The sequence below is a fragment of the Ixodes scapularis genome, unplaced genomic scaffold (assembly GCF_016920785.2).
Source record: "Ixodes scapularis isolate PalLabHiFi unplaced genomic scaffold, ASM1692078v2 PGA_scaffold2__306_contigs__length_199485367, whole genome shotgun sequence".
NCBI classification, from domain to species: Eukaryota; Metazoa; Arthropoda; class Arachnida; order Ixodida; family Ixodidae; genus Ixodes; species Ixodes scapularis.
Window position 1 is genome coordinate 11279960 of NW_024609857.1, and position 18633 is coordinate 11298592.

The following is an 18633-nucleotide window of genomic DNA, read 5'->3' on the forward strand; positions in this document are numbered from 1 at the left end:
TTTTTTAATGCTGAAGCATTAACCCTTTCCCTACCATGGACGACCTGGGTTTGTCCACAGTTTGTACCGCTCCTCCCGAAGACGAGCTGGGCTCGTCCACATTGATTCGGGCTCTAATACGCTATCATGGGCGAACTGGGCTAGTCCACATGTTTCTAGTGAGCTTTGCCGTGGACAGATGGCACTTCACGGAAAATACAAACCTGGTAAATTTCTGAATTTAGCAGAAAATTGTTCCAACGCAAACGGAATTTAAAAATGGCGGCGTCAACTTCTGGTTGCTGCATTCATAGTGACGATCTTGCCTCAAAATTGGGGCAAAAACGAAGATATTGTGACGTCTCTTCAGATTCAGAAGACGAGGAAATTAATCTTTCATCGAACAGCGAGAGCGAAGCAGTTGAGTTATTGGATTTTAGCTCGGACGACTCCGATTTCGATGAGGACATCGTGTCGGCATATGACTAGAATCAATGTAGAAAATCCCCCTCCAGCCCTTCCACGTTCTGCATTCACTTTGTGTGCAAGGTGATGTGAACTGTCAGCAGTACTGCTACGCCCGGCCTGAACGTCCCATGTGCAAGGTGACGTGAACTGTCTGCATTAATGCAGTGAAGCGGAACTTTAATCCCTTTTTCTTTTGCAGTCTGTTCAAAGATTTCTCATATAATAAATATTTTGGCATTTGTTTTTGGCCATTGTATTGCATACTAAAATTATAAGGCACATAAAAAAATATGGTAGTACTTTCAAATTTTTTTTTTTTTTTTTTAATTTTTGCGGTAGGCAAAGGGTTAACTGTCTTTGGGAGCGAGCTGACGTCATCAGTTTGAAGCGCAAAAACGGCACCTAGTTTCCCTGACCCCAAAGATTCCATTGGCTGGCGCGCGGCAACGAGGCTCCCATTGGCCGCTGCTCACGTCAGTTTCAACAACCGCCACCAGATGGCGCTGTGTGTCCGTTCCGCCAGTGCGCCAATAAAAGTAACCGCCGCACCCCATGCCACTACGGGCCCCACACAGTTTAAAACGGACAAGTTGGCGCCCGCTCGGAGGCTTCTGCTCGTCTCGCCGCCGACGAACATGCCGCTGCCTCCATCGTTCACATCGTCGGCGGTCTTCTGCTCGTCTCGCCGACGACGAACATGGCGCCGCCTCTAGCATCCACAACGTGACCGGTGCTTCTGCCACAACTCAAAAACATTACTCGCGCCACAAAACTCTATGTATCACTCCGCGGCGTTCCATTGGACATTCATGCTTTCGCATTCACAACTCATAAGAAGTGCTTAGGTGTCTTTCGTCTTTTATTTTTTTTTATTAAAAAAAAGAAGGTGGCCTTGAGGGGCTTGGGGGGGAAGGGGGGTGGGGTCAGCCCGCCCCCCCTTCATTATTTGCCTGCGTGAATGTCTACTGGCAAAGACAGGAAGTCCACCGGCTGCTACCTGTAGGTAATCACTATACCTTCAAAACTGCAACTGCAATATAATCCAATAAATTTCTTGTTAAAATGTTATCGAACTGATTTTGGTTCATTAAACAACCAACATCCGTATAAACATGCAGTGAAGAGATCCATGTAATGGTCACCCTTTTTTTTTCTTTTATTAAATTCTGCTTTGAAAAGAAAGCAGACTCCCTGCAAGGTAACTAAACACAGAATAGTAAGAATTCAGATGGACAGAATTTTCGCACGCAGTCCTGAACTGTCCACAGTCTGAAATGCCTACTCCACCGCCAGGTAGGTCATTCGATGCATGGATCACCAGAAGCACCAGAAGGGCCCCCAGCCTTTCTGGCACACCTCAACCCTCCTGGGCCAAAATAAAGATGATGATGATGATGATGATTTAGACAAAATTCTGAAAATTGCTTTGTATCACATAATGGTAACCTAATTCTGCAATGGTGATCATGCAAAACCTGACGAGGCAGAGCTAAAAGCTGACTTAAAATGCACATCATAATTGTAGCACAGTCGGTGAAGAAAAGTCAACCGCAATACACTTCAAAGACAATGAAAGTCGCTCAAATAAAACATTTGAGGCAAAAAAGTTCAAACATTCACAAAATTCAGTGAAATACCTTGGGACAATGAAATGTGGTAAAAGAAATTAGGCTTGTAGGGATTTATAATGTACAAATGAGACTTCTATTTTAGAGCCACACAAAGGGAAAGGCGTCCGATAAAATAACCATCAAAAATAAAATAATCATCCCAAAATCTCATGCACCAATCGTGCAATGGAGATTGCTACCAGTACTTTTCACGAAGCAATACTATACACAGCTAAAAAGCTGCATTTAATACAGTCAGATATTTTATCTAGAAATTACAAATACACAAAAGCACCCATAAAATAGAAGTAATAAAACTAATAATAATAAAATAAAATATTAAAAAAACGGTCAGTGACTCTACAGACTGCACCCAGCCTATGTAATTGGTATGCGAGAGCAATGTGATTCTGATGGCTAAAATCTACTTGAGTGCACGATCCATGACCTCCAGCAGCGTTGCCTCAATGGGGCCCCTATTCTCGAGGGCGACTTGTGCCAGCTTGCCCCTAAGGCACTCGATGAATCTCTCGTCACGTTCGGTCAGGCTAAAGACGTCCTTGCTCTTCTCCGTACCGCCGTTGGCTTCGATCCTGGCAACAGGGAAAACGTGAGCATATTAGGCAAACATCCAAGCAAAAAAAAAAAAAAAATGCAGCCAGAGCTTTTGGCCATAGCCAAGCAATAACAGCTAAAACTCTTCTGCAGATTTTCTGGCATCTACTTAAAAGGGCACATAAAAAAAATTAACTCTTAGCCATATTTCTAAATTAATGCGTTGAAATGTTGCAGCAATATTTACTATCCACGTTTAAAAACTCTGTTGCCGCAGCAGAAAGCCGAAGCGTCGTCCAAGTCAAGTCTGCATGAACAGCTCTTGTGTGCACAATGAGAAGCCTCCTCGTCTCGCAGCAGGGAAACAAGTCACCTCGTGTGACGGCAAGCTAATGCCACACTGTCTAAACATACAGTCGAGCGACTTGAAGTTCTAGAAACTAACAAATACAGGATTGTCTCTCGAAGCCGTAAGCTCTCAGAGTACCAAACAAGAAAAAAGGGAACTACTGCGGTCCTGTTGCACAGCTGGTCGCGTCACCGTAAAGTTGCAACGACATCACGCAGACGTAATGTCGTGCGGCAAATGACAGCTTGGTTTTCCATCACCAGCTTCTTTTTTGTGGTTCCTTTCAAAAACCCCGAAAAGACGCCACGGGATGCAGAACCACGAAACCAGGTTCAAGCCGATTTAATGTTCTACAAGTGACCGAGAGGGCATTTTTCAACGGTAATTCAAACTTACGGCACCTACGTTAGACAAACATCTGCACTACTCCCAACCCAAATCCTCCAATGTCCGAGCTTTTCACAAACGACCGACGGGACGTCGGCATCCTAGGTATTGGCGAGGAGATACAACTACAGGAGGCAGTTTTTCTCCAGCTCGTCTCTTACAGTGCCTGACATTTACCCAACGCAAGGACTCTGAAATGGATTCTTTATAGCCATCTTCCTTGATCGAATGCGGAGCGCCGATAGGACACAAATGCTGTGTCAGCATTTGGCCCAGACAAACTTTCGCTACGTCGGGCCGAGTGCTGCCTCAGAAGCGCCGACAAATAGTACACGTTGATGTTGTCCCCATGGATTTAGTTCTCAATCTATCCACTAGGGACGCGTCAATTTGAGATTCTCCCCGATAGCCGACAGAAAATATGATGACGAAGGAAGCATCATTCTCATTAGTTGGTTACCTGAGTTTCTTAGCACTTGGCTCGCTGACTGGAAGATCGTCCACCTCCATTGACTGAGGTGGTGCGGCTTCCTTGGCCCCGACCGTACGGCTGAACAGGAAAAATGCAACATAAATTACCCAAGTACGTAACGAGAATAGCGCACACTTTACACATTATCTCCTAGTGTAGTGTGTAAGCTCTTAACGTACCATTTCATTTTACAGCAGATATAAAGAAAACTGCACTGTGTAAAATCTTTGTCCTGCTTAGCCCTGTGAGAAACACAAACCGCCTTCAAAATGGGGCAACTGTGGCGTAAGGCCAAAGTGCACTTTGAAAAAGGGGTTTCCCTATCCCCAATAGCTGCGGACAAGTAATTAGTGACAAGAAAGTAACTGTGCTTATGTTTAGACAGTGGGCAGTGAGTCGGCCCCAACGGTGTCTGCCGTCTCTGCTGTAGATGAGAAATTTAGCTAGTGCTAATTGGTGATATCAATGATCGTAAGATTCATAAAAAAAAAAAAATCATGTTACTTTTAATCTTGAAGAATGATACAGTGAAACCCGTTTAGAACGAACCCACATACAACGAATTATTGTCGATATCGAACTCACGGAAAATTTAAATAAAAATGCATGTAAAAAGTACCCTTTATAACAAACAACATATTGGCTATATCTAACTTTTTCCGCCCGGGAAGGCTTCCAAAAACGCGCACCGTCTCCTAGCCTGTCCCTTTGTGAACTGGACCCGATAGTCATGAAACACCTTGAAGGTTGTGTAGTTTTAAATTTTAGAAACAAATCTCATGTTTAACATAACCATCTTAGATCAACAAACATTTGCATTCAAAGTGCATTCCAGCAGAATCTCTTCATAGTGAAGACGGTGTTTTCAGGAAAAACCTTCTTTAGCAGTACCTCCAATGTCACGGTAGCTTTCTAGATGATCAATTAACTGACCCCAGGAAATGAGCCTCGTTTATTGTTAGGGCCAACAATCAGTAAGCAGGTGTACTGATCAGCACCATCGAACTGAAAGTTCATAAACAGCCAAGCCTAGGGCCTCACCAAAAACGCAGACAGTAAAGACGCCAAGACGTCCAGATACGATCCACAAAAATGTGGTTATAAGGTGGTACCCTCAGAAAGTCTGCAAAACTCCTATGCCTATTTGTACAAACATGAACATGCAATTTCATGAAAGAATTTCATGAAAGGATTGGGAGGGTCGGCACACATGAATATCTTCCATTATTTGACTGGAAGCGGTGGAAGCAGGAGTGGCCGAAGCATGGCGTAACGTGCAGTGTAGCACAAATGGACCGCAAAGGTTCAGTGCCAGGAACGCGTCTTCACCCGGTGTGTTCCTTGCATCCTAAAAAGTGGTCCCTCGATTTCCTCCTGATGAGGTCATAAAAGTGTCGCGCTGTCGCCGGCCGCTACCTTAGCGGTGTCGCAGCGGTGGTGGCAGACGAGGCAGGCACCCGTTCTGCTGCAGGTTGCTCTCTAATGTGACAGTCCACAGAAGCTTTGGCAGCTGGGAGTTCAGATGCCGCGACGACACTGGCATTCTCTCGTGCTTTACTTCTTTAAAAACTTCTACACGCGACCGCCAGGATCGCGACATCCGACAGCGTGACACCCCGGCTTTTGCGGCGTCGTTCGTTGCCACTTCGAGACCACTTATGATGCATGGGCGGAATAGGACGCTAAACACACCAGTCGGAGACGCATAGTAATGGTGGAAGGAAGCACGTTAAAGCTCCCGAAGGAAATCATCACCTCAGAATCCTTTTGCCACGTGGGGTATTCTTCGCCGGAGTTGAAATGGGCTTCGCAATTTCTGGCTCCCATACGGGGTTGGGATTCTGGACTGGCTTGTCTGCCAGTTCAATTTCTCCCACAAACCTTGGAAGAAAAAAGACAACAGACAGTTTTGAAGCCACTGGGAAAGAATGCCATATTACTTTTGTGCACTTTACTACCGGCAACGAGCACGTAATTAGAGAATGCCGCATTCAGTTAGGAATAAAGCTACGTAGACCTTGCCGTACTCCTGAGGGAGCCCAATGTGCTGTTTAGAATTTGACTACAAAATGGCCCTGCTGGTTTGGAAGAGCACAAATGGAGAATAAATTGTCCAGAAAATGTCTGATGCTCTCCTACAAACTCTGTCTCAGCAAAACTTGCAATTAATCATCATCCACTTAACAATCGTCTATTACAGTCGCTAACCGATTTTTCGGACTTTGCAGGGACCAAAAAACGTCCGAATAATAAAGCAGTCCGAAAAATCAGCAGATTTAAAAACTTGCCTTTATTACGTATAAGCGGCTTAAAAAAGCCGTGAATAGTGTCCTGGTTCAGGTTACGCCTGCACATTTTGTTTTAGGCTACGCCTGTTTGCGTTCGGCAACTTTCTGTTAGCTTGAGAATCACTGCCTTCTTTTCTAGTGTTATGGTCGAGTACTCTCTGCGCTTCTTAGCGACACATCGTGGAAGCGCAAAAGGAGATGGGGCAACAACGTCCAAGCCCAGCGTAGTCCGAAAACAAATTCATTGAGACGAGGTGATGAGAGGCTCAAGTCTGTGATCACAATGGCGGATGAACAAAGCAAAATGGAAACAACAATGATGATAATGAAGCGCAGCTAGAGAAAAAAAAAAAGCCGTACAGCGTCTCCTAGCAGTAGAATTAAAAATGGCCACTTCTCGGTGGTGTTCCCCGCTGATCGCTCACAAAGATTTTGTCAGAAAAACCGAACTTTCGGACTTCAAGTTGACTGAAACATTGGTCATGAATATGCACTACTTCTGTCAAGTAGGTCACGGTTAATCCTTTAGGTCCAAAATATTTTTTTTCGGACGCCGAATTATCGGCGTCCGAAAAAATCGGTTGGCAACTGTATCATGACGACGTACACATGAGCCTACCGTACTTTTCAAAAAGATTTTATAAAAGAGCTCGCTTGGCCCTCCGCCACTTCCTGTTCTCTTCACAAAGATCGCCCCAAGTAAATTCTTGCTGCTAGAGAGCCTGTATTACAGAGAGTTTTCAACAGCTCGATTAGGGTCACGTGTTACTATATGGGACGTGTTTGCAATACGAGCTGACAGGAGGTGCTGAACGCGTTGACCGTGCGCATGCATGTGCACTTGTGACCAATTGACATGGGAGGCATTTGCCATTAAATTGAAAACGCTTCCCATGATTTGAGATGAACCCTCTCTTCAATCTAGTCTCTCTTCTTGCCACTTACTCAACAAAACAGTTGATGAGTTATCCCTTGAGAAACCCTAAAACAGTTCCTTTTAAAATGGGATACAAATATTGTATCCAATTCGTCTCGACTCCGGCTAGACAACACGGAAACAACAAGTTTCACTTTTCAAAATTCCATCGAACTTTGCTCATAGTGAGCTCCGAAGAAGAAAGATGCCACAACATAATTGTGTGAAGAAGAACGTTCGCAGCGAAGCGGTCGCATTAGCTCGAGGCGTTCTGAAGAAAAAACTCATGTCAGGCCAGTGCAGTAATCCCTCGTTGTAACAAAAGTCAACGGGACGGCAAAAAACTTCAATATAGGTAAGCGGTAATTCGATAAAAGAGATAGAGCCAAAAACAGTTTTAGCAGCCTTAAAGGTGGACAGGAACAGTGCGGAACACTTTGACCATATATTTAATTGAACAAACCTTGGTTATGAACATCTCGCGGCAGCTTTACCGAGTAAACAAATAATTAAGTGGAGTTCGCCGATAATTTCATCAGGGCATCAGTTTTCCTTGGACTGCACCAGGCATCAAAAGAACACTGTCACCGCTGACGCACTTCACTTTGTTTCAAAGCAGCAGTAGGATGTTTCACGTCCCTGCAGTCGTCAACGTTTCCCGAGCTGCCTCCCCGATGTCGCTTCGTGTTTACCCTGGCTGCATGCAAGGTCTACAGTCACAGCACCCGTGGCAGAAGCAACAACGGAAACGTCCACATCAAAGTTATTCTCGGTCGCTTTGCCAACATGTTTTCACACACTCCTGTAGAGATTGTTGCAGGTATGGAAATTGTGCGCCAGCTCGGCAAGCATGCTCACAAGAGAAAATCCAACGTGCGCGAAGCAGCTGGCAATTTTTTATCCCTGGGTCACAAGTGCGCTTTCTGCTACACGAGAAACTTCTTGAACCCACCCAATATGCCTTGCTTGTTCTGCAAAATGGTGGATAGTGTCAAACAGCCAATGTCGGAATGTCAAATTCTTTGGCGATTTCGGACTTGGGCCAACCACTTTTTTCAACCTCGCAGATCTAAGCGACTTTCAGTAAGCACTTCCTATCTCCCATACGACGCACGTGTAGGTGTGGTACGCAGCAGGCATGCGCGTCAGTGACTCCCCAAGGCATGATTCTTTTCTGAATCCACCGCTCCCTTGACCAGATTCCGACAGAAGTCGAGTCACGTCGGCCGCAGGCGCCGAGAGTAGCGTCTGTACGTTGACGCTGCTCCTGCGGCTCCCTGCCTGCGTCCTTGCATCAGTGCATCAGCATTGGAAGCAGCGCTCTGCCAGCTCTGCACACTCTGCCCTCGGTTACCCGTTTACTCCGTTTTCCCAGTTTGCTAGCTGTTTGCCTTGGTGGAGAAGAGGATGGCAACACAAGGGTCTCCGTGCCCGTGCGCCTCCGTGTAGGCTTGCGCACTTTCAGCACCTCGGCCTTCCTAATAAGCGTGGTCGGCCGCCGATGCACTTCTATTAATCCGCTTAAAAATGCGTGCATTTCGGTCGGGACCAAGTTGAGCTTCGATAAAAGCGATTTCGTTATAACGAGGGATTACTGTACTTGCTATTCCCAAATAGAAACCGGTTTTCACGGGTGATGCCACGCCCAATTCTTGAGGGCCACCTTCGGAAGTTTAAGTCCAGCCTCTCAATGGCCTCCAAGATATTGGGCATGCAGTGTGCACTGTAGTGGTACTGAATTTTTATTGTAATGAAAAGCGGTAGAGAGGACTACCTCACGTTGCCTTGTTCGGTCTTCTTTACACGAACTAGAACGAGCTCAGTGTCTTCAAGCTCGGCAGCAGGTGTCTCCGGTGGCTTGCTCGTTGCCTTTGCTTGTGCCTGAAACCTTGGGAAAGAATAAACAGAAAACTATTGAGACTATAAATCAAAGGTTTAGCAGAGCATCTGATGCTTCACTATACCTGTATTGCAAAGTGCCAAGAAGCTTTGGGCACAAATATTATCTTCCCTCAAGAAACGTCGCCAAAAGTTTCTCACAACGAAAATATTTGGGCCTTTAGTTCCCCCTAGTGAAACACAGTCAGCTTGTACTAGTCAGGCTCTTAACAGTTTCACTCAAACTTGAATGCTGGAAATTCCCAGCATTACGAGCGAGGAGGAAATTACATTAAAGAAAGGGCTCTTGCATGTCACATTATTGACACGCAAGAGCTGTGTACTTCATAAGCAACAAACAACCATGTGCCTTAAGACCTCATAAAATCTCTTACGACAAGGGAATACACAAGTGCCATCTATTAGGAAGCCGCGGAACGCTTGGCATATCCATACATTTCCTTTTTTTTTTTTTCGTGCATCATTCTTTTTTGGCTTGAAAATATTTTGACAATGTTATTAACGACCATTTCTGATAAATAGTATGAACATTTGATTGCGCACACAGCAAAACCTTCGCTCTCTAGTGAAATGCAGTTCCAGAGTCGTCTTACAGATGGCACCAGCGTGCCTGGGCATTCTCTCGTCGTAAGAAATCCCAAGAACTCAGTCCTGACTCCTAAGCAAACGGAAGCTTGTGAACGGGCCTTTAGTAGGGAGTCTTTTTTATGTCACTGCTGCCATACCGCCTCCAAACTTCACAATGACACGCAACGAACACTCAGAGTATGTTTCACATAAAAAGTTGACAGAACTAAAAGCTGTCTGATCACCTGAAGACCTCTGTCTGCCGTACAGCCTTTACCGGTGTCAAAACCGACGTCGTGCTTTCCGGCTCGCCGACCGGCTCGCTGGTTTCTCGAGCAAACCTGGGAGAAAAGTAAATGAAAGGTCACGAGATTAAGAAGACAATAACTCGAAGCACCTTACATACGGGGTTCAACTGGTGAGACTGGAAGACCATTTTCAAGCTGCGTAAGTAACTCAATAAAAACATCAACTTTATCCAGATATGCTACTGCAAGAAGGGCAAGATATATACTAGGAAATTAGCAATATTTCGGTAGAATACGGAACAAGAAGGATTTTGCTCAAAATGCTTCGAACAAACGGCACAACGAAAAATGATATTAAAATGATGTAACCTTAGGCTGGAATAAGTGCTATTCGAGGCTACTTCGTTCGTGACAATAATTTTAAATTAACAGAAAAAGCATAATTTTCCACCTCACAAGCAGGGAACGCTACATCAATGGAAATCATGATGTTGCAAGTTCCAAGTGTATGCTCCACTTATAAGCGAGTCTACAACAACTGTTAAATTACACGGGGAAAAAAATTCTGCTTAGAAAGGTCACCTTGTGCTCTTCCTTCCCCGTGGTGTCCTTTTTACTGGGCTCGAAGCAGGTTTTGCACTCTCAGGCTCGGAAACAGGCTCAAGATCTGACGGTAGCTCCCTTTCAGTTCCCTTAGACCTTGAGAAAAAAAAACCAGGAGAGTCTTTTGAAACCACCAAGCAAGAACATACCTCAAGCATTATATTTTATATTGAACCACCCCCTAGTTTCAGTTTTTGCGCCAGCTTCACATATGCGCAAGTTTATGACAATTGTGAAACAATACTAAAATCAAATACAGCTTAAGAAAATCACCTCAAGCTCTTCCTTCCTCGTGGCGTCCGTTTTACCGGGCTTGAAGCCGGTTTCGCGCTCTCTGGTTCAGAGACAGTCTCAAAGTCTGGCTGCGGCCTGCTTGCTTTTTCAATGTCTTGAGGCCTTGAGGAAAAACAAGAAGGGTCTTTTGAAACTGCCAAGCAAAATAACATTAGCACTGAATTTTTTACCGAGCAGTCACTTAGAATCTAGGGAAAGTCCAGTTTTTAGTTCAAGCTGAATGCATAGAAAAGGATAATTCAGTCTGAAGTCAAAATGAACCCCTTTGCTGTGTGGCAATGTAAACACAATGCTCTCCCCCGTTGTCCACAAAACATCACAAGTTGGATTATGTGGCCCCAAGGTGGTTCATACACAAAACCATAGATCAAAGGAATTATGGAACCACTGGGCATATGCTTGCTCTTATGCAATTGTTGAGTAGTCACAATTAACATTCTTTCCAAGTACTAGTTAGAAGAGTTTTAGAACTACTTTATATCCAGTTGGCACCCCTCTTGCTAACCACGAAAGCTACACCAAGCTGGTTTGTGCAGGCGAGTTAAACGGCCAGGGGTTCATAATATAAAAGGCTAATCGTCACAATATTTGTGAAAATAAACGTATGCTTCCAATTAGAAACTTGTTGAGTGCCACCAAAAACCACTAAGTCAATAAAGTTCAGAAAGACTTTGAGCACATAAAAGCATGGTTGTGCGCTAAAGTCAGCGCTCGTGCAATAGGCGCAAGCCCGGCGGTGCAGATGGCGAGACAGGAAAATTGCGCGGGCCCGTCTTCACATTACCAGCCTTGAGCCAGTTGCATGAGTGGGAACTTTAGCGCAGCACCACGCTTCCCACGTCCTCCAAGTTTTCTGATTGAAACCACATGTTTTTATCGGGTAATTGAAAAGTGCATCAACAAATTGTAGTTACTTAACCAACTTATCGCAATGATTAGACCCCTATATTATGCCTTCCTGGCTATATAACTTACCTGCACAGACTGCATTAGTGTAGCTTTTTTTAAAAACAGTCTCTAAAGTCTAAAAAAAGAAACACTCCATCTACAAAGATGTTCAAATGGTCACCTCAGACTCCCTTGAGGGCTCTTCTTCACACGAACAAGAACAAGTTCGGTATCGTCTGGCTCGACAATAGGCAGGTCCTCTGGCTTGTAGGCGCCTTTCGTTTCTCCGACAAACCTTGAGAAGGGATTAACATAAAAGCTGATTCACACTTTTGTGACTGATTCCGGCAGACTTTGACACGACCGTTTTTTAAGCCGCTTACAACCGCCGTCGCTGCTGCACGGCCTGTCGTAAGCAGTCACATGAGGCTTAAAAGCCGGTCATGTCGATAACTGTCATAGTCGGCCACAAAAGTGTGAACCAGCCCAAGGTTCCAAGACGACGATGCAATAATACAGGGGAAAATATTTAACACTTTAAGATCTGTAATTGTGCTGCTCTGAAAGGCTTTGATTGTTGCCTTAAAGACAATTTAGAAAATGCTTCCGACAGGCTTCTCGGTCAATCCCAAGTATTTGAAGTTTTCATGGAAGCTCACCTGGTACTTTTTCTTTGGCTCGGAATGCTTGTGGTTGCAACAAACCTCTCAATTATGGGAACCATGGGCCTGGCGAATAAGAGTGGGATGGCGAGCTCAATAAGTGGCACCAAAGTACAAATGCAGTATAGAGCAAGGTTGACTAATACTTCAAAGAAATAACATTGATTGCTTACAAGCAGTTTGCATCGGCCATTTAACAAGTACGAGTTTGAAAAGGTAGTTTCGCAAACTGGTTTTCAGCCATTTTGGCTTCTCGGCACCTTGGTGTCCAAGTCTGGCAACATGAGCTAAATTTTATGTGGCATTTACTTTTCTCTCTTGCGACTGTCCCTTCTTTTTTCTCTCCCCGTATCTTGCGTGTCAACTCTCACCTGCATTCTTGATCACTGGTTGTTGTGGCCGAACCTTCAGCTCTTCCCGATGCAGGCAGAATGCTTTCTCGCTTTCGCTTTTGAACTTTGCTGGAAACAAGGTTATGTGGAGAATGTGTTACCATACCTCCACGAACTCACTAACCGCGAGATTGTGAGCAAATTTGAGTGATTCCATGATACGGATCTGAGTTTGTGAGACTGAGATGCTCCGTGATACGACTCAGAGTGTGTGATGAGATTGGGTGACTTCGTAATGAGATTGTATGTGTTGGTACCCAAATAACAACTAGTGACGGTTCTCTATTTTGCCATAACTACACATGATTTACAAGAATCATGCAATACTGATATCCTCTCTTTGTTCAGCTCACTTATTATGAACATCACCCTTCATGTTCATTTGGTGCACGCCTGCTCCCAAAATGATTTCTTGTCTCGAGACAAACGTCTGGGTTCACAAGAATTTCAGAGACTCCGCCAGATTACTGAGTCCCATGTTGATTACTTTCTTGTCCAAGAACTTGTCTGCAGTTGGAAAACTTCCTGTTGACTCATACGGTGACTTGGCTCTCTAAATTTTTATGTTGAGTGGAAACTATTTTCAAAGGCTCAAAGATGTTTCCTCGATTAGAGTACTGTCATCACACAGCAGTGCGCATAAGATGGTCTATAACAAGCAGGTCATTCCTCATAAAATTTCAATGAGAAAAAACAAGGAATGAGCCTCTTTTATAGCTCCAATATAAAACAATAAACAGACTATAATAAAATTTAGGCTGAAAAAAGGAACCGAGAAATTTGGATTCAGAAAGTCCAAACCTCCCCCTTTTATTTAGCACTGAGGCACAAAAGAAAATTCATAATTAGTTAATTTTGCCACATAAGTGACTGAAACTTTGGAAATACTCCTCAGATGTTGGTGGACATTTCAAAATTGACTTATGTTAGATAAAAAAAATACTAATAATAAAGAAGAGTGAAGTGAACCAGTAAGCGAACTGAGTTTGGTGATATTGGTGGTAATTCGTAATGTTTGTGATTGTGACTTTGATCGTTTTGGTTACAATTCATAATATTTGTGACTCTGAATTCAGTGCTTTTCATGAGTGACTTGTGCGATGTATGCGAGCATTGGCATTAGAGGTCAGCAGTGATGCGAGAGGTGGTGAGTTTATCCTGATGAGCTGCGTAATATAAGGGGCGACGACTTCTGCACTTCAATGAGCTTAGAGAGATGAGGGGCAGCGACTTTTGGATCTTTTGCGAATGTGATATTATCTTGAGTGACTCAAATTCAAACTGCCGACCTACACACAGTCAACAGAACAGCGCACAAAAAGACAAGGACGGAGGGAAGGAACATGCACAACACACAAGTGCTGTGTGTTGAACATGTTCCATCTCTGCCCTTGTCTTTTTGTGCACTGCTCTGTTCACTATGTCAACACACCAACTCGCCCAACTCACAACACTTCTGCAACCTACACACATTACAATCAGGTGACTCCAAGCATAAAAATGAGTTTGAGGTTACTTGCCTTTTGATCCCCACCTCGTCGAGAAATCCCAGATATGGCAAGAGCTCCCACGAGGTGTCTTCATCCCTCCTGCAGCTCACGTATCGGTGCTTTATACCCTTCCACTTGATGATGCATTTCGAGTCTACAAAGATATCATCAAGCTCCCTTACGAATCATACACACCAACAAAAAAAAGAAAAGACAAAAGAGAGCAACAGGTTTTTTAAATTGTTGTATGGACCTGAATATAAACATACTGTGTTCTGTTTTTGTTCATGATCCTTCTTATTGGTTTTTCATATACTTCATATATATACTTTTTTCATATATACTTCATATACCTTGCTGTGCTGCAAACTTTTTTTTTTTTTTGCTGCTGCTGTGGGGGGAGAGAGAGGCTTGTCAAGCAACACCTTAGTTGCTTTTTCTTCTGCCTTCCCTCTCCAAACTAGAGAAAAGGAGTTTGAATTTAAGATCACAGGAAGAACCAACAAAGCAGATGTGGCAGAGGGCAGTGCAGTAGTATAGTGTTTTAAAGTGTCTGTTGAAAGTGTAGTGTTTTAAAGTGTCTGTTGCAAGAGGTGAATTCCACCTTTGGAAAAATATGTGCTGCCACCTGGACACACTATGGCTTCAAGATAAATGGTTAGAAAACAATGTGCGTGCAAGGCCTCTTCCACCTGTTCCACACCCAAAACGTCAGTTACACTCTGTCTGCCCACTGAGCCCTGAGGCCCAGAAACCAGGGTCGCCAGGTTGGGCTATTAATAGCCAAATTGGGCTACTAATAGCCAAATTGGGCTACTTTGTCATGCATTTGGCTTCGAAATTTGGCGGTTGACTATGTGGCTATTTTTGGGCTATTTCAAATCCTAACGCGGCACTTTTTTTTTTTTTTTTTTTTTTTTTTTAGAGTAGTTGCACAAAAGACACTTCAGCATGAACACAAAGCGACAGTCCACCCTTTCTGGATTCCAGCTTTCAGGGATTTTGTGCGTGAAGATTCGTGGGCGTGATGCCAGAGCCTATTAGCTCAAGTGAGTTACCGTGACATAGATGCAGCTCCGATGACATTGTTTTTGTAGTAATTGTGGCTTATTTTATGCTCCCAAGTTTTTTCTACTTCCTACTGGCGTTTCTTGTTTCCTCGAGTTTCCCACCATCCTCCTACAGGAAGCACATCATCCGAGGGAAAATGATACTAAATGCAACTTAAAACATCCTGGAGAATTTGATGTCGCCCGATAACACGTGTTGTACCGGATATAACGAAGAAGGCTTTTCCGCAAAACATTAATGTTTTTTTAAAGCACAATGAGCCTTAACAAAAGACAACAAATTTGGGACAATGAATATTTCGAACAAGGCCAAGATCAATGCGCAGGAGCAGCCCTGTTTCCGTTGCTATCCGAGCTTGCCCTTGCGCTCCCGACACTGCGCATGTCGAATGCCGCCGTGGAGAGACTATTCAGTCACATGTCCCTCACAAAGTCAGTCCTAAGGAAGAACATGTCCTTTCCAACTCTTCAAAACGTCCTCTATGTAAAGTTTGTTTTCCTTGGGAAGAACGAGTTCTGTAAGGACATCAACCCTACTGAAGAAGTTTTTGCCCGTTTTAACACGGAATTCATGTATGAGGCGGGTAAGCCGGGCACGGGCGTGTGCTTTATAACTATGCGATTTCAAAAACGGGTGTAGAAAATTTTTGTACTTTTGCTTTTAAATAAAATGTTCCAATATATTTCAAGATGTAGATCTTGCAAGCTGCTCCTAAACCCTAGATACGCAGACGCAGTGCCTTCGAATTGAGCTCGCACATTCAAGCGCGCAATTTTTTGGGCTCTGCAAAATATGGCTACTTTTGGGCTACATAAATTTTTTTTGTATTTGGCTACTTTTGGGCTAAGCCGTCTGGCTTTTGGCGGTTTCAGCTAGGAACTACCTGGCTACCCTGCCAGAAACGACTTCCAGGAAACTTCGCTTTTGTCTCTATCGAAAGTTATCTTCGGCCCCCAAGTTGATACAAAGAAACTAAAGTAGGTGAAGAAACAATCTTCCCTCTCTCTTCGGCCAGAAAGAAAAGAGGGGAAGGGTACCAAATCCATTTACTTCGAGTAAATAGATTTGGTACCCTCCCTCCGGGCATACACAAGTCAAGCTACCAAACTATTGAAGCTACGTAAAATGATGCGCTCGCACGGGTATTCGCATGACGTTAATCTGTCATTTTGTTGATCCATTTCAGCGGGACCTCGAACTTCTAGGCCTCTGTGCACTACGCATTTGAGGACGTCATGAGAAAAACGATTGACAAAATTACGTCAGTCAATACCCCCTCACGTGAACGCGCCTCTTACAAGCTGTACAGAACACTTGAAAAAAATTTACGATGTGCACTTGACTGACAACGACGTGAACGGCCAGGGAGAAGCCTAGATTACGTACCAATTTGCGGAACATTTGTAAGCAAGAAAACATCAAAGAAGTTCCGCCACACGGACGTGCGCCTGATACATTCTTAGTGACGTACGGGACTCACCTGGCACTCCTAATTCTCTTGAAATAGCCATCCAGGCTTCTTTTTTCACGCTTTCCTCTCGAAAATTTACGTCGAACATGTCGTAGATGGCCGGGTGTTTCCCGACGAGCGTGCACAACCTGACATTAAAATCTTCCGACATGATGCCGTTCAAGCCACGTTGGTTCAAGCTGTTTAAGGCGTTTAAGGGTCCTCAACGTCCTCAATGCCGATGGAACGTTCTGTAGATTTTGCTTGAAAAATACGGGACAGGGTGCCAGAATCCAAAACTACGCAAAACGTTCGAATTTTTGAAAACGATAAAGCCATTCCGCTAATCGATCTGAATTCTGCATTTTAAACTAGCCAACAATAGCCAACGTTTTTTTTTGTTTGTTTGTTTTTTCCGCAAGTTTTGCCGTTTATAGTAATTATTGTAACCATATCTCGCTATAGCTACATCTTAAACACACCTGCAGAATTATAAATGTATGATTGGAGTTTAGTATTAATTCATCTCTACATTCTGGCGTTAAGTTTTTTTCTAGTTTCGGTTTCAATCTTTTCCACAAATCGTGTTTCCGCGTGTTTATGCACTCACACGAATTTATTCAGCTTTGACACGATTCAGCGTAATATTTCGAAGTCTATTTAAGCAAAAGAAATACGGCGTTTGTTCAAGCCCTATCTACATGAATGCAATTTCAACATGTAATGTACGAAAAAAAAAAATAATAATAATAATAAAAAAAAAAAAAACGGAAGGTGGATGATTAGCGAAACTGTTTAGCACACGACACAGACGTGACACAGATTTTTGAACAAAGGTACGAACACATTTATGCACGATCTTCATGGCGGTGTTGGCCTCCCGCCGCCGCCGCTGACATTCTCGTTGCCGTTCCCGCCGTTGCTCTTCTATCGACGAAAGAAGTGAAATTGAAAATGGAAAACGGCAACTTGTCTTTCTGTTATATATATATATATATATATATATATATATATATATATATATATATATATATATATATATATATATATATATACATACATAAACATTCGCGTGGACGACTATCGCCGCCCCAGGAGCCGGCGGAAACTAGACACGCGTGACGGGCCCGCCACCCGGCGGAAAGTAGACACGCGGGACGGGACCGCCACCCTGGGAGAGCGGAAGGAAACTAGGCACGCAAGCGCTTGGAACGACGACAAAGGGCTCTCCGAGTTTTTGTTGAGACACGTGAAAAATCCACGGAACCCTAGCCATAAACAGCATTGCCCTAAAAACGTGAACAAGCGTTAGCGAGCATGTAATAGAGCGTGGGCTGGAAAACGTCTTGGTGTAGCCAGGTGGTACTTTTTTCTGTAGGCAGAAGCGCTCGTGTCAAAACAGTCAAGGCTAGCCGCTCGCGCTTGCACAGCTTTCGCAGTTAGTCCGTGCTAAGGTGAGACGAAGTATACCTAGTATACCTGAATACAGGGGCGAATCCAGAACTCCGTTTTTTTTTTTTTGTTTTTTTTTTTTTTGGGGGGGGGGGGCGGAAAATTTTTAAGGATACTATTCTCCCATTCTTACTTCTGCGAGGGGGGTCCACCCATGTCAAATTGCCCTCTGTGAAAGGGGGAGGGAGGGGTTCGACTTTGTATGGGGGTGGGGGCGGCCGCCCCCTTCGCCACCCCCCCCCCCCCCCTGGATCCGCCACTGCCTGAGTAAGAAATTACAAAAAATATATGTAATATATATATTTCCCCCCCCTGTATTCTAATCCTAGTTTCGCGTAAACATTTTTTTTTTAAATTGCATTTTATTTTCTTGCGTTTCTAGTTTTGCCAAATGAACGTTACACTGGCCCACAATGCGATTTGATGATTTCGCGAAAAACAAAAACTTAACGAAATGTTCTTTCACAGAAGTATAGAAAAAGAACATGGCTTTCGTCCTTTTGATTTAGCTCATATTTTCATACTTCAAATATTAAATCACCGACTTGCATACCTGTAGCGAATCGTGGCGGTTAGGAAACCGATGTATGCGG

The 18633-nt window shown here is 43.9% G+C and overlaps 1 protein-coding gene across 1 annotated transcript; it reads right to left on the reverse strand.

Moving 5' to 3' along the window:
- Nucleotides 1-1601: 1601 nt before the first annotated feature.
- Nucleotides 1602-16968, reverse strand: LOC8033155. The gene is made up of 12 exons (XM_029995724.4): nucleotides 16619-16968; nucleotides 14098-14221; nucleotides 12557-12646; nucleotides 12183-12251; nucleotides 11705-11818; nucleotides 10615-10737; nucleotides 10321-10437; nucleotides 9736-9831; nucleotides 8799-8912; nucleotides 5576-5701; nucleotides 3809-3898; nucleotides 1602-2650 (listed from the first exon to the last, which is right to left on the reverse strand). Exons 1-12 carry the CDS (start codon nucleotides 16758-16760, stop codon nucleotides 2482-2484), a joined length of 1374 nt encoding a protein of 457 aa, XP_029851584.3. The 5' UTR covers nucleotides 16761-16968; the 3' UTR covers nucleotides 1602-2481.
- Between the last annotated feature and the right edge of the window lie 1665 nt (nucleotides 16969-18633).